This window comes from Mesocricetus auratus, unplaced genomic scaffold (genome assembly GCF_017639785.1).
Source record: "Mesocricetus auratus isolate SY011 unplaced genomic scaffold, BCM_Maur_2.0 Super-Scaffold_100707, whole genome shotgun sequence".
In the NCBI taxonomy this organism is placed as follows: Eukaryota; Metazoa; Chordata; class Mammalia; order Rodentia; family Cricetidae; genus Mesocricetus; species Mesocricetus auratus.
In genome coordinates, this window is record NW_024429269.1 from 8889440 (window position 1) to 8902611 (window position 13172).

General features: G+C 41.5%; 1 protein-coding gene across 2 annotated transcripts in view; it reads left to right on the plus strand.

Annotated features, from left to right (window-relative positions):
• Positions 1 to 1137: 1137 nt before the first annotated feature.
• The window catches only part of Cdadc1 (cytidine and dCMP deaminase domain containing 1), a 30736-nt gene continuing 18701 nt past the window's right edge, over positions 1138 to 13172 (plus strand). For both annotated transcript variants that reach the window (XM_040740632.1, XM_040740633.1), the window contains exons 1-5: positions 1138 to 1355; positions 2182 to 2279; positions 4651 to 4725; positions 6326 to 6503; positions 10403 to 10972. In XM_040740632.1, coding sequence (XP_040596566.1) covers positions 1148 to 1355; positions 2182 to 2279; positions 4651 to 4725; positions 6326 to 6503; positions 10403 to 10972 — 1129 coding nt within the window. In that variant the 5' untranslated portion in view covers positions 1138 to 1147. The remainder of the gene's footprint in view (positions 1356 to 2181; positions 2280 to 4650; positions 4726 to 6325; positions 6504 to 10402; positions 10973 to 13172) is intronic.

The window sequence follows — 13172 nt, forward strand, 5'->3', positions numbered from 1 at the left end:
AGATATATTATAGATAAATAGGTGATTTTCAGACACTTCAAAGACCTGCAGAATATGGTACTTAAAATATTTTAAAAACTTAAATCTTTTCATGATAGTGAAGCATGTCTGTTCCTGGAAGCACCAATCTACTTCATAAAAGGATGATGGGCATCAAAGAACCTCCATGTGAAGTTTGCTTTCTTTATAGCAAAAGGTGGCCATTGTCTTGACTATTGACAGTATGCCGTCCAAACTGGACAAGAAGGACCCAAAAGAACGCTCAACTTTGCCAAGAGACGGTAGGGTAGTTCTTCAAAATTCCTGCTTCACAGAAAAGTCTGTTGGATATTCTAGGCCTGCAGGTGGATGCTTCAACATTAACAACATTACAGAGGAACCTTGGGTGACCGTTCAGGCAGCCAGCTGTTTCTGTCATTTCTTATAGCTTTGGAAGTTGCTTGTTCCACACTTCCAGTTTACTCATGTAATATCATATCCTTCTCAGATCTCTGATGGGGTTGAAGACTAGATAGTTATAGTTACAGTTTTCCTTGTAACCAAGGAACAGGACACAATTGGTGGGAATGATAAGTTGGGAATGATGGACTGTCAGAGGAGTTACTGATAGACACAGAGAAGCAGATGAACATGCCATGTTGATAAAGGTAGTGCCACGTGGTAGAGCATAAAAAAGGAAATGGGTTAACTTAAAATGTAAAAGCTAGTTAGTAATAAGCCTGAGCTATTGACCAAGCATTTGCAATTAATATAAGCCTCTGTGTGGTAATTTGGGAACTGGAAAGCAGAAGAGAAACCCCCACTTAAATCTACAATAAAATACTATATAGTGGTGAAAATCACTTAACTTTGGCTACACCATGAATACTAAAGATTCCCACTTGAGTGCTTTCTAAATGATGTATTCCCTTAATGGTCTCCATTCCTCACCCACTCAGGTTCCACATTCCTCCCTGGTGCCCACGGTGGGGACCAGGCACACTTCAAGTGCCCATCTTTCTGGAAAAACAAAACAAACAAACAAACTACCACTGAATACAGTCAGATAAACACATGGTAGGAGACTGACAACTCAGACTACCACCCCCACCTCCGTGCGCCGGGCTCTGACGTCACGTCGGGCGCCGGAAGCGACGGGCGTGCTGAGATGTCATCTTGCTGCGCAAAGCTAGCGGTTGTTGACAGGCCGTGGAGGCGGCTGTGGGGGAACTGTGCTCTTTTCTATCATGCCCGACTGGACGAGCTGTCCTGGGCCGAGGCCTCTGGGCTGGGGATGAAAGAAGCGGATCAGATGCAGAGTGTGGAGGGCTCGGGGGCCGGGCGGTCAGTCGGCACGCAGACCGGCAGCATGACGGGTGAGTGCGGCCCGGCTCCCGTCCGCCTCGTGCCCCGGCCTGGCGTCCGGCCTGCCCCTCGTCTCCCTCCTGCCCCTCGTCTCCCTCCTGCCCCTCGTCCTCCTACGCCGTCCCCGCCCTGCCCGCCCTGTGCCCCCATCCCTGTCGGCCCCCCACCTGGCCTGCGTCTCCCTCCCGCCCTGCGAGCCTAGTGTTTCCCTCCCTCCCCGCTCCCTGCTTGCCGCTGCCTCCCGCCCCGCCGGCCTCTCAGCGACTCCCGCCAGACCGGCTCCTCCCTGGTCTCCTTGCCAGGCGCTTGTGGCTGTGCCGCCCGGGCTTCCTCCCTGCCCCGAACTCCCGGTTGCAGAACCTAGACTCGTGCCCCGGGGGTGAAGAGCCTGAAATTGCGCCTTTGCTTTGGTTTCCAAATTCACGGCAGGTGATGCTTTCCTCACTTTCGACACTTGGTTGAAAAGCGGGTGTGTTCTAACCATTTCCTATTTAGCAATGCCTTGTTCCAGCGCAAACCAAACAAAACAGCAAAATGACAAAAACCCTGCTCCAAGTCCAAGTCAGAGGCGAGGACTTGACCCAGTTTATTGATTTTTGTTTGTTTGTTTATTTCCGGAGCTTCTGGGTCGGTTGTATTATTTCACCTATGGGGTGACCTGGAGGGAAAAAAAGGACTCAACTTTGGAAAGAACTACTGGAGGTCACTGAAAATGAGGTTGTGGCCACTCTATGATTTTCCTACCTGCTAATGCATTTGCATCTCACAAGTAGGTTTGACCTTAGCTCCCTTGCCATCGCTAGTGAAATTCTGAAGTGGTTGCCCTCTCTTTTGTAGGTCAAATACCAAGGCTTTCTAAAGTCAACCTTTTCACACTGCTCAGTCTCTGGATGGAGCTCTTCCCGGGAGTAGAAGCCCAAGGACAAAAGTCTCAGGTATACCTTGTCTCTGTAGATAGTTTTTACACTTGGAAAAGCAGAGTCTAAGTTTGGTTTCATTGCCTGCCTGTCGTCCTCACAGTCAAACTTCATACTTGAGAAATAGGTTCATGGCATTACTTGCAACTCACAGCACAATAGCTCATCTTTCCAGTCTGAAAAGTTAGTCATAGTGTATGCCTCGATTATCGGGTATTAAAATGTACATTGTAAAAGTCAAATTTGTTAGTAATTAGATACTAAAACTGAAAATCCTTTTAACTTTATTAGCCACATTTGATCTCATTATAATTGTTTACACACATGTAAATTGGGTCCTTTATTGATGCGCAAGTTTTTTGGTTTTTTTTCAAGACAGAGTTTCTCTGTGACTTCGGAGGCTATCTTGGAACTGTAGCTTTTGTAGACCAGGCTGGTCTTGAACTCACAGAGATCCACATGCCTCTCTCTGCCTCCCAAGTGCTGGGACTAAAGGCCTGCACCAACACTGCCTGGCTGCACAAGTTTCTTTTTTTTTCTTTAATGTAGTGAAATGTAATGTATAAGTTTCTATTATGAAACTCTATTCTGATAGAGAAAGCTGAGATAAGGCTATTAGCATTAAACTCCTCCAAGTAAGTTTCATTGGAAACAAGGGTTGATCCAGCTTCCTGTCTTTTTAAACGAAGGTTTCTGCTGTATGTCTCCAGGCCTCCTCACCCTGAGGTGGTTTGCTTTTTTGGCACCCTTTCCTTCATCTGACAGATGTCATGGAAGTTTTGTCTGTTTAAAAGAAATATGTTGGCTTACTATTAAATATTATTTGAAATCTTGTTTAGGAATCTGACTCATCTCTGTGTCAGTTTAAGGCTTTTAAAGTAAAAATCTTAGCTAGATATAGGAATAATTACAGGGGGCATCAATATAAGTCCTTGCTTCCTAAAATCCAGCCAACTTGGAACGAGGCTTGCCCTAGGCAAGTTTACAACTTCAGTACCCTGACCTTTCCCTGCTCCTGTTCACTGTGTTAGTGTCCTCCCCGCTGTCTTCACGCCCGTGTTTCCCCACAGCGTTTGGCAGGCTCCTTTTACTCCTTAGCTAAAAGCCTGGGCCACAGGCACTGGACCGGGCACCTTCCAGGTTCATCTAGCGGTGCATGCTAGTTTGAGACCTGGGTATTGTTTTTAACATTGCCTGTGTGGGAAGTGTGTTTTAAGTACCAGAAAAGCAAATTTACAAACTGCATAGATTATCATATCACCTCTGTGTGCATCTGTTGCCAGGAAAGCAGGTGTGTATATTAGTTTCATCAGTTTGAGTGTCATGGCTGCTGCAAAGAAGCAAAACCAGTGGAAGGGAGGGAAGGAGCAAATGAAGGGTCACATGATGCTCCATTTTCATCTCTTTTGTATAGACCTTATTATTGAAACTGAAGACAACCCAGTAAGCCAGCAGCATTAAAAAAAAATCATACTGCATACGCTTTCGGGAGGGTTTTCTTTGTACTAATTAATATAGTTAAATAACTTTTCAGTTTTTCTAGCCTCTTTTCTTACATAATCTAGGACCACACAGCGGGCTGGGTCCTTGACTATCAATCATTAATCAATAAAATATCCTAAAGGCATGCCTGTAGGCCTATCTGATAGAGGGAGCTCCTTAACTGAAGTTCCCCTTTCCCTGATGTCTCTAGTTGTGTCAGGTGAACAAAAACTAATCACACAGAGTATGTCTATATGTACAATTTGACATGTAGCTGTATAAAGTATTTTTATGAGTTATGAAATTATGTGTTCAGTATTTGTAAAATGAACAGAAGAAAAAGCCTCACTACTTTATACCACCTAGAGACTGTTGACATTTTTCTATTGTTTTATATTTTTTCTTTTGCTCATTTGAGATATTTTATTCCAGGTCTTTTTTCACTAGGTGTAGGAAATACATATGCTGTGGCTGTGGGATTATGTGCATGGGAACAGCTATCAAATACTTACATTGTTCAGCAATAAAAACAGAATTTTAAAGTGTCCAATTAATGATTGAAAAAGAAATTGTCTATTGAGACTTATAAGAAGGCTGAGGGCAGTTAATACAAAGTTTTGAAATAGAAGTTAGATACTATAAATATGACTGACATTTCAAAAGCTTTTCTTTCTCACTGGTTCATTCTTTCCTTGTGGTTTAAATTATGTGGCCTTACTTTCTAGCTTAGATATAGTCTGAGCCTGTACCCGCGCAAAGTGAGACATCAACGCAGAGCTTCCCGGGGGTGGTGGTGGGAATGATCTAGAGGAAACCAGCCCATAAATGCTGAAATGTATTTATCATATTAATTATACATATACTTCATCGTATTAATCAGTTTCCCTCGTAATCTGATTTTAATTAGAAAAATGAAGAGGAAAACCGTGGTCCCTTGGGAGATAATGAAGAATTGGCCAGAGTATCTACTGACAAAAAACAGGTGAATTGTTGTAATTTTAAAAAAGATGTACAAGCTCAGAATAGCAGAGCAAAGGGATGGATAAAGTCCTGTACAAGATCTCCCATGCTCAGGAAAGTTTCTCAGATTCTCTGTTTTTAATTTTCAAGTGTAATTTCTAATCCTGATTCACACAGATGTGTTGAGCAGTACCCCTGCAGGTTCCTCCACATGTGTGTGTATCTTGGTTATTATAGTGAGAATGCAAAGCCTAATAGGTCTTCATCTTGGTCATTTCCTAAGAGTTGAGGGTTGTGATAATAGCTCCCTCTGGGACAGACTACAGATTGGTTCACGGTTTGCCTTCAGACACCAGGATCCCAAAATTGATGTTCCCCTCCTAAGAGTATAGCCACTGTGGGTCCAAGCATCCATGTGGTCCCAGATGCATTACTCCCTGGGGACTGGAGGGTGTGGGCCACCACAAATGTGCTTCTCACTCTTTGGAGATCTTTGTCCCTGACCCAGGACTTTCGTGTTTTCTTCTAGCATCTATGAAGCATGGGCAGTCAGACTGAAAGACAAATTTGTCCTCCATGAGTCTGCCTGGTATTCCTTGTCACTCTCACCTTTAGCTTCCAGAGATGGTTTTCATCATAAGCAGAGAATAAGCACATGTGTTTTGAAAAATTATTATTCTGATGTCTGTCTGTGTAAGCTTCCTGATTAGTTCTGGAAGTGAATCTCTTCACTGCCTGATGTGACTTAGAAATAATTTGCCTCAGAATGCTTAGATGTTCTCAGTGTAAGAGAAGCACAAAGGGAAAAAATAGCAAATCAGCTTAGTAAATGTACTGCCTGAGTCATGCACAAAAGTGGTCCTGTTCTGTTATATTTTAGTGCCAGCCTCTAAAGCCATATAGAAACTCGCCAAGATGTGCATGGGACCCAGAAGAGCAGCTCCCAGAGAGTCAGTATGCTGGGGCTGCAGTAACCACAAGTCCCAGGCTGGAACACAGCTTGGGATTCCCATTTGGGATGGAAACTTCCATCTCAAGCTAGATATTTTGACCTTAGCTAGAAGCAAAATTAGCAGGGTTCTCTTTTTGTTTTTGGTTACGGGGAGCAATGTTTTGTTTTCTGACACAGGGTTTCTCTGTGTAGCCTTGGCTCTCTTGGGACTAGACTGGCCTCAAACTCAGATCTGCCTGCCTCTGCCTTCACGTGCTGGGGTTAAAGGCATGTGCCACCATGTCCTGCTATTTTTATTTTGTTTTAAAAGGACTCAAAACATGATAAGCTTACAGTTAAATAGTCCTAGCCTGACTGGTGGGAGAAACTAGTCAGCTGACTCTGTTTGTGGCCTTTATTATGTTAAAATGAATCTTTCACTAGAACAAAGTAATAATAGTCACACGTAATTGATTAATACATAGAGCCTTAGTTTTGAAAGTTTCTCATCTAAAATCAATATGAAGTTCTCATAAATTCTTTGTGGACCTAATTAGAAATCTATTTTTATGCAGACTATGTTTAGGTAAGAACTAAGCATAGCTTTCATCTCTTTAGAAAATCAGATGTTACCCATGAAGGGATAGTAAGTGTTATAATTAATGATTTATTATTTTTTTTTCTTAATTAGGTGAAGAAAACTGGTCTTGTGGTGGTGAAAAACATGAAAATCATTGGTCTTCACTGTTCTAGTGAAGACTTACACACTGGGCAAATTGCTCTTATCAAACATGGGTCCAGGCTGAAAAACTGTGATCTCTATTTTTCAAGGAAACCGTGTTCTGCTTGTTTGAAAATGATTGTGAATGGTGAGTACAGATAGGTGGTGCTGAGAATGGAGCTCATTTGTCTGAGAACAGACATGAGGGAACACATTGCCTCCATACACAGATAATGTGGGAGTGGACAAAATTAAGACTGAAAGCATGCATTTGGAGCTCAGCTTTGCCTACTGATCTGCTAAATGACACTTGATAAATTACAGCCTGATTAGTTTACAAAGGAACCCCAGAATTTCAGTGGCTGGAGACTACATTTCACCCCTACAGCTGTCAGACACAGCAGACAGTAAAACTGCCATGGTTGGTTTGTGGGGTTAGGCGTCATTCTTCTCCCTGCTTTCGTCATCCTGGGGCCTCACTTGAGTCCTCTGCATCCAGAAAGATATGTCTGCTTCTTAAAGGTCCCAGCTGGGGACTGTAGCTCAGTGTGGGAGTGCTTGCCTAGCATGGATAAGGCCCTAGTTTTTCCCAGCACCAGAGAACAAAGCAAAAATTATGACCTGGAAGCCACATACATTCTTTCTTTTCATTTCATTGTAGGAGCTGTAGGTAGCTGTCTCTCTATCCTAGTTTCTTTTTTATTGCTCTGATAAATGCCATGAGCAAAACCAAACTTGAGAAGGAAAAGGGTTTATTTGGCTTTCAAGTCCAGATCAGAGTTGACATTAATGGAAGTCAGGCAGGAACTCAGTTCAGGAATTGCTTACTGTATAGCTCAGGCCCAGGGATGGCACCACCCACAGTGGACTGGGCCCTTACACACCAATCATTAATAAAGAATGCCCTCACAGACATGCTCACAGGGCAATCAGATGGAGGCAGTTATCAGTTTTTTGAGATTTCTTTTTCCCAAATATGTCTGAGTTTGTGTAGTATTGACAAAAACTAGCCAGCACACTCCCAAAGGTTACTATAAACCTTGGAAGGGTCACACAAAATTTTGATGTATAGACACCTGACTGCTGATTCTCTTTTATAGGTAGATAAATATGCAGATGATTGTTGTCATTTTAAAGAATGTATCTTATATATGAGTACTTGGTAGCTCTAGAAGAAAGAAGACAACAAATGTGATTCCAACCCTTTCCCTTGGGGGTTACTTGGTGTCAAATAAGTGACATAGGCTATAAGTGAAGCATGAGCTCGGAGTCCTGGAATGCTGTGTTACGCTACAGCACAAGCTGTGTCTTCATGGCTGTATTAGTTACTATTCCGTTTCTATGATAAAGCACCAAGACCAGAAGCAACTTATGGACAAGTTTATTTGTGCATGTAGTTCCAGAACTTTGAGTCCATTAATGGAGGGGAGGCGTGACAGCAGGCAGTCATGGCAGCAGGAAGCTGAGAGAGAACAGGAAGTGCAGTAGGTCTACAGACTGCCCCAGCCTACCCCAGTGAGTTAGTTCCTCCACAGACTACCCCTAAAGGTTCTGTAGCCTCCCCAGATAGTGCCACCAACCAAGTCCAGGCTTCAAATATGCAAGCCCAGAGGAGACATTTCTCATTAGAACCACTACAGTTGGTTGGATATAGAACAGGGGTCCTCATATTGCTAGCCAAGGCAGCACAGCACATATAGTAATGGAGGCATGAAGCAAGGGTTAGCATTTGAATTGGAAAGGTATTCTTGTGATGATCTGTCAGGGCTTCTGTGGAACAGAACACACAAGAAACAAGAAAAGCCATCTGTTTCATTAGCCCTTGGCCAAGCACCCCTCGTCTTAGTGTTCTGCATGAATCAGAGCTGAAGCAATTGTTACAAATATATAAGTATATAAAGTAATTACTACAAATTACAGCATAAGGGTTGTCTTGAGGACACCTAAGTGACTGAGTTCAGCGTGAACTAACCTGCCTTCTGCGTGTGTCTTAGGTTTTCTACTGCTGTTCAGTGGTTGTGAGCACTTCCTGTACTTGTGGGGAACCCAAGTTCGGTTCCCAACACTCAGGTCAGGTGGCACACAACTGCCTGTAACTCTAGCTCCAGGGAATCCACCACCCTCTTCTGGCCTCTGTGGGCACTAGAACTCATACAGACACACAAAGTAAAATCTTCCTATTGCACATGCACATGGATAAGTAAAACAAACTTTTAAATCTTGTTGAGCTGAAATCACACAAGATACAGCAGAAAATTTTCTTTTGTAAACTATTCATGATTAACAGACATTGGATGCTCACACAGCAATTTTATCCACCTTACTTTTTCATGTTTTTAGCTAGTTATGTCTCCTTTACAAGTTGCATATTCATATTTTTTGTTTCTCTTAAGGTCTTATTCTTGTCAGTATGTACTTTTATTTAATGAGCTAATTATGTTTCTGTAACTTTCTTCTGTCATTGAGTGGAGAATGTTCTTAAGTTTGTTGTTTTCTCTTTGACTTATAGGCTTTTTAAAGATGTGTGCTGCCCTCTCATCACTATCTTCATGTACAAATATTTTTCTGTCAAAAATTCTTTGTGGTCCTTCCTACTGCATGGAAAGCAGATGTTTGCTGCTCCCAAGCCAAGCCATAGTGATAACTCTTTAATTCTCTGTGTTTCTTTAAGTTATTTACACTGTTAGAGAGACAGAAATAGTTACTGAGCTGTCTCCATGGGTAAATGTGCTTACTTACTGTCAAGTTTGATGATTTCAGTTTAGTCCCCACAACCTACACGGTGGAAGGACAGACTCCTGCAAGTTTTCATTTGACCTCCACACTCCTACTGTAGTGTGTGTCCTTCTGCCTCCCCAATTAAGGACATTGTTAAGATAAAGCATTCTGAGTGATATCACATACCTTATGTCTGTAATAACAACCACATGTTCAAGTTACTAAATGTGAAATCTTCCATTCTAAAAAAAAAAAAAAACCTAAAGAATTCTTTGTGGTCAACAAGGACAGAGTGTGTAAAAAATACCATCATGAGACTCATTGCTTGGTATGCTAATTTAAAACTAGTTAACAAAACCACACTTTTTAAAATAGAAACTTCTTGATAACTACAAGAGGTCATCCTGTGTCCCTGTCTTGGTTGTCTGGGTGGAGTGTTGGATTATTTAGTCCCCTATTTTGATTGTCTGCAGTTGTTTTACTTCAAGAATGCTGCACTAAAACATGGACATTTTTCTCTCTCTTTAGACTATGGCTTTTCAGAATAACTCTGAATCTGAAACAGGAACATTTTTAGTTCATAAATATATTATTTATAATTATTTAGACACAAAACTCTAGGCTTTACCAAGTGTTAGTTGTAACATTTCCAGAGGCAGCCATGGTGACCTGGAAAACCTTGATATGTAGCACTCATGCTGAGCTTCAGACACACCTAGTAAAGCTGGGAGATCTACAAATGCCTCCTGAGCTTTGTTAAGGGTTGGTGAACCCTCACCTGAAAAACCCACATAATAAATATTTTCAGTTTTACAGGCAGTATATAGTTTCTACTGTGGTAATTAAGTCTGACACTCAAGGGTACTTGGTACATATGTAAATGAATGGGTGTATCTTTCAAGAGATGTAAACACTGAAATGTTTGTTTTGTTTTTTTCAAGACAGGGTTTCTCTGTGTAACAGTCCTGAATGTCCTTGAACTCATGCTGAGACCAGGCTGGCTTTGAACTCACAGATCCACCTGCCTCTGACTTCCAAGTGCTGGGATTAGAAGTGTGCACCACCATTGCCCAGCTGAACACTGAAATTTTAATTTCTCATGATCTCATATGATATAGAATATTCTTTTGAAAAGCTCATACTTAACCTATTAGCAGAAAAAAGACTAGCCAAAGACCCATCTTGGCCTGTGGGTATTTGTTTGCTAGCCCTCACATTGTGTAAGTGACAGTGTAGATGTTTGTTCTGGTAATGGAAGGTTGGATTTAGATAGAAAACCTCTATTCAGCTCATATCAAAACAATGACCTTTTATATGTTTATATTTTAGCTGGAGTTAACCGAATTTCTTACTGGCCTTCTGACCCAGAAATAAGTTTGCTCACCGAGGCTTCTAGTTCTGAAGATGCAAAGCTGGATGCCAAAGCAGCAGAAAGACTCAAGTCAAACAGCCGGGCCCATGTGTGTGTCTTGCTCCAGCCATTGGTGTGTTATATGGTACAGTTTGTAGAGGAAACCTCTTACAAATGTGACTTTATCCAAAAAACTGCAAAAGCACTCTCGGGTGCTTACACTGATTTTTATTCTGAGTGTAAACAAGAAAGAATAAAAGAATATGAAATGTTATTTTTGGTTTCAAATGAAGAAGTGCATAAGCAGATACTGATGACTATAGGTCTGGAGAACCTGTGTGAAAACCCCTATTTTAGTGATCTAAGGCAAAACATGAAAGACCTGATCCTACTTTTGGCCACAGTAGCTTCCAGTGTGCCCAACTTGAAACACTTCGGATTCTACTGTAGCAACCCAGAACAGATTAATGAAATTCACAATCAAAGTTTGCCACAGGAAGTTGCAAGGCATTGCATGGTGCAGGCCAGGTTATTGGCATATCGAACTGGTGAGTTCAATGCTTAGTTCATAAATGGGGGCTGAGTGCTTGGGTTACAAGTGACACCTAAGTGAAGTGGCTTCATACTGTCTATGATAGAGTTCCTTGACTCTTAGATACTGAGGTATTGCTGTTCTGACATTGTGAAGAAGTTATCCAGACTTGTGTGTTCTGTGGTCTTATATTCAGCACTATATTTACAACACAGGGGACCTAAGTCCTGCTTGCTTCTTGCATGTGTGATTCTGCTATTCACTAAGTCTCTCAGTAAAGATGGAGCAGAAAGAAATCTAAAATCTCATTTTTATTTACTTCACAGGTTTTTTGTTGTTGTTGATACCTTTTTTTAAAAGAATTTTTTTTAATGTGTATTAGTGCTTTGTCTCCATGTATGTTTGTACACCACGTTGTGCCTGGTGCCCTTAGAGCCCAGAAGAGGCTGCTGGATCCTATGGAACCGGAGCCATGGACTGTTAGTTGTGAGCCACCATGTGGGTGCTGGAAATGGAGCTCAGGTTCTCTGTAAAAGCAGCAAGTGCTCTTAACTGCTGAGCCATCTCTCCAGTCCATGTATTCTATTTTTATTAAAAAGTTAGAATTCTGGGAATTTTAAAGTACAAATTTAGAAGGAAAAAAATCAAGTTCAAAAAATGTTGTTAATGAGTTTTCTGGCTGTATGTTTCTGTCAGCAAGTTAAGCAGTCTTTACTCTGTTGTACATGTTTAAAATGTAGCATCTGACCATTATTTTCATATCTTACCTAATATAATGTTTTTCAGTGTAGAATTACCAGTTTTTAAAATTCAACTTTGAAGTAAGTAGGGAAAGTCCAAATAGGAAAAATGATGAAGTAAGACTTATTTGGGACACATGCTATAAACAAATATAGGACTTATTTGTTTGTTCATTTATTTATTTATTAGATAGGGTCCTATGCAATCCAAGCTCCCTAAGTAGCTGAGGATGACCTTGAACTTCTGACCCTCCTACCTCCACCTCTCACGTGTTGGAATTACAAGCATGCACCTCCTGGACCTGATTTGTGCTGTGCTGAAGATGAAAGAAACCTAGGGCCTCATGCACGCTAGGCAAGCACTCCACCAACTGAGCTACATCCCTTGTCCAGAAACTTTTAATTATCCCAAGAAAGGAGGAGAAGAGAAGGAAAATCAGAAAGACCTGTACAGATGGCACTGGTCTTTAAAAGACCACAGGTCGAGTAAACGGAATGGAGGATCTCAACCAACAATGTACAGAATCTCCATGGAAACCTTAAAAGGTACAGATGTTCAAACCCACCCAGACCTACTCAGCTGGGTACATCCTGTGTCTTTAGAAATTCTGCAAGTTGTTCTGATATTCATCAGGGTTGATAAAGTCTGATTTATATTGTAGAGTTTATATACTCTACTATAAATTATATTTTATATTACATATGTGTTCACCTGCTATTCAGTTTTATACTTAAATCCATGCTGGTACATTTGATTTAAAAGGTTTTTCAAGGAAAAGTTTTTGACAGTGGATTTTTTTTGCAGGGAAAGGTTCTGGACCTCAACTCCTAGTTAAGATGTAACTTGACTGTCACTTGCCCATGTGAACTTTCTAGGGGAGAAGTGGCATAATTTTCCCTGAGAACTAAAGAGTGTTAATTAAATGGGGGAATCTTTTCATGTTCAGGGACTGGGGAAGTAGCTCAGCAGGTAGAATACTTACTGTGCAAGCATGCATGCCTGAGTTTGATTCCCAGCACATACCTAAAAAGCAGGCTGTGGTACAAGTTTTTATAGCCCTAGAACTGCTGATAAAACAAGATTTTGTGGGCTCATTGGCCAGATAGTGCAGCCAGTCAGTAAGTTCCAGTGAGAACTTACTCCTAAGTAAGGTACAACACCAAGTATCAGCTTCTGGCATCCACAGGCACACACCACACATACACATACACACACACACACACACAGAGAGTTCATAATCATTAAATCCCTTGGGGCAAGTGTAAAGGAATTTAGACACACACACACACAGAGTTCATAATCATTAAATCCTTTGGGGCAAGTGTAAAGGAATTTAGAATTCAGGGTGCATATGCTATTCCGGCAGGCACTTCCCATTCTGGCTGGGACAGTGCTCTGTATACATAATGTTGAAGATACAATTAGGCAGGAGTAACCACAAAAAAGCAGTTCTAATTTGTTCTGTGAGTCAGATG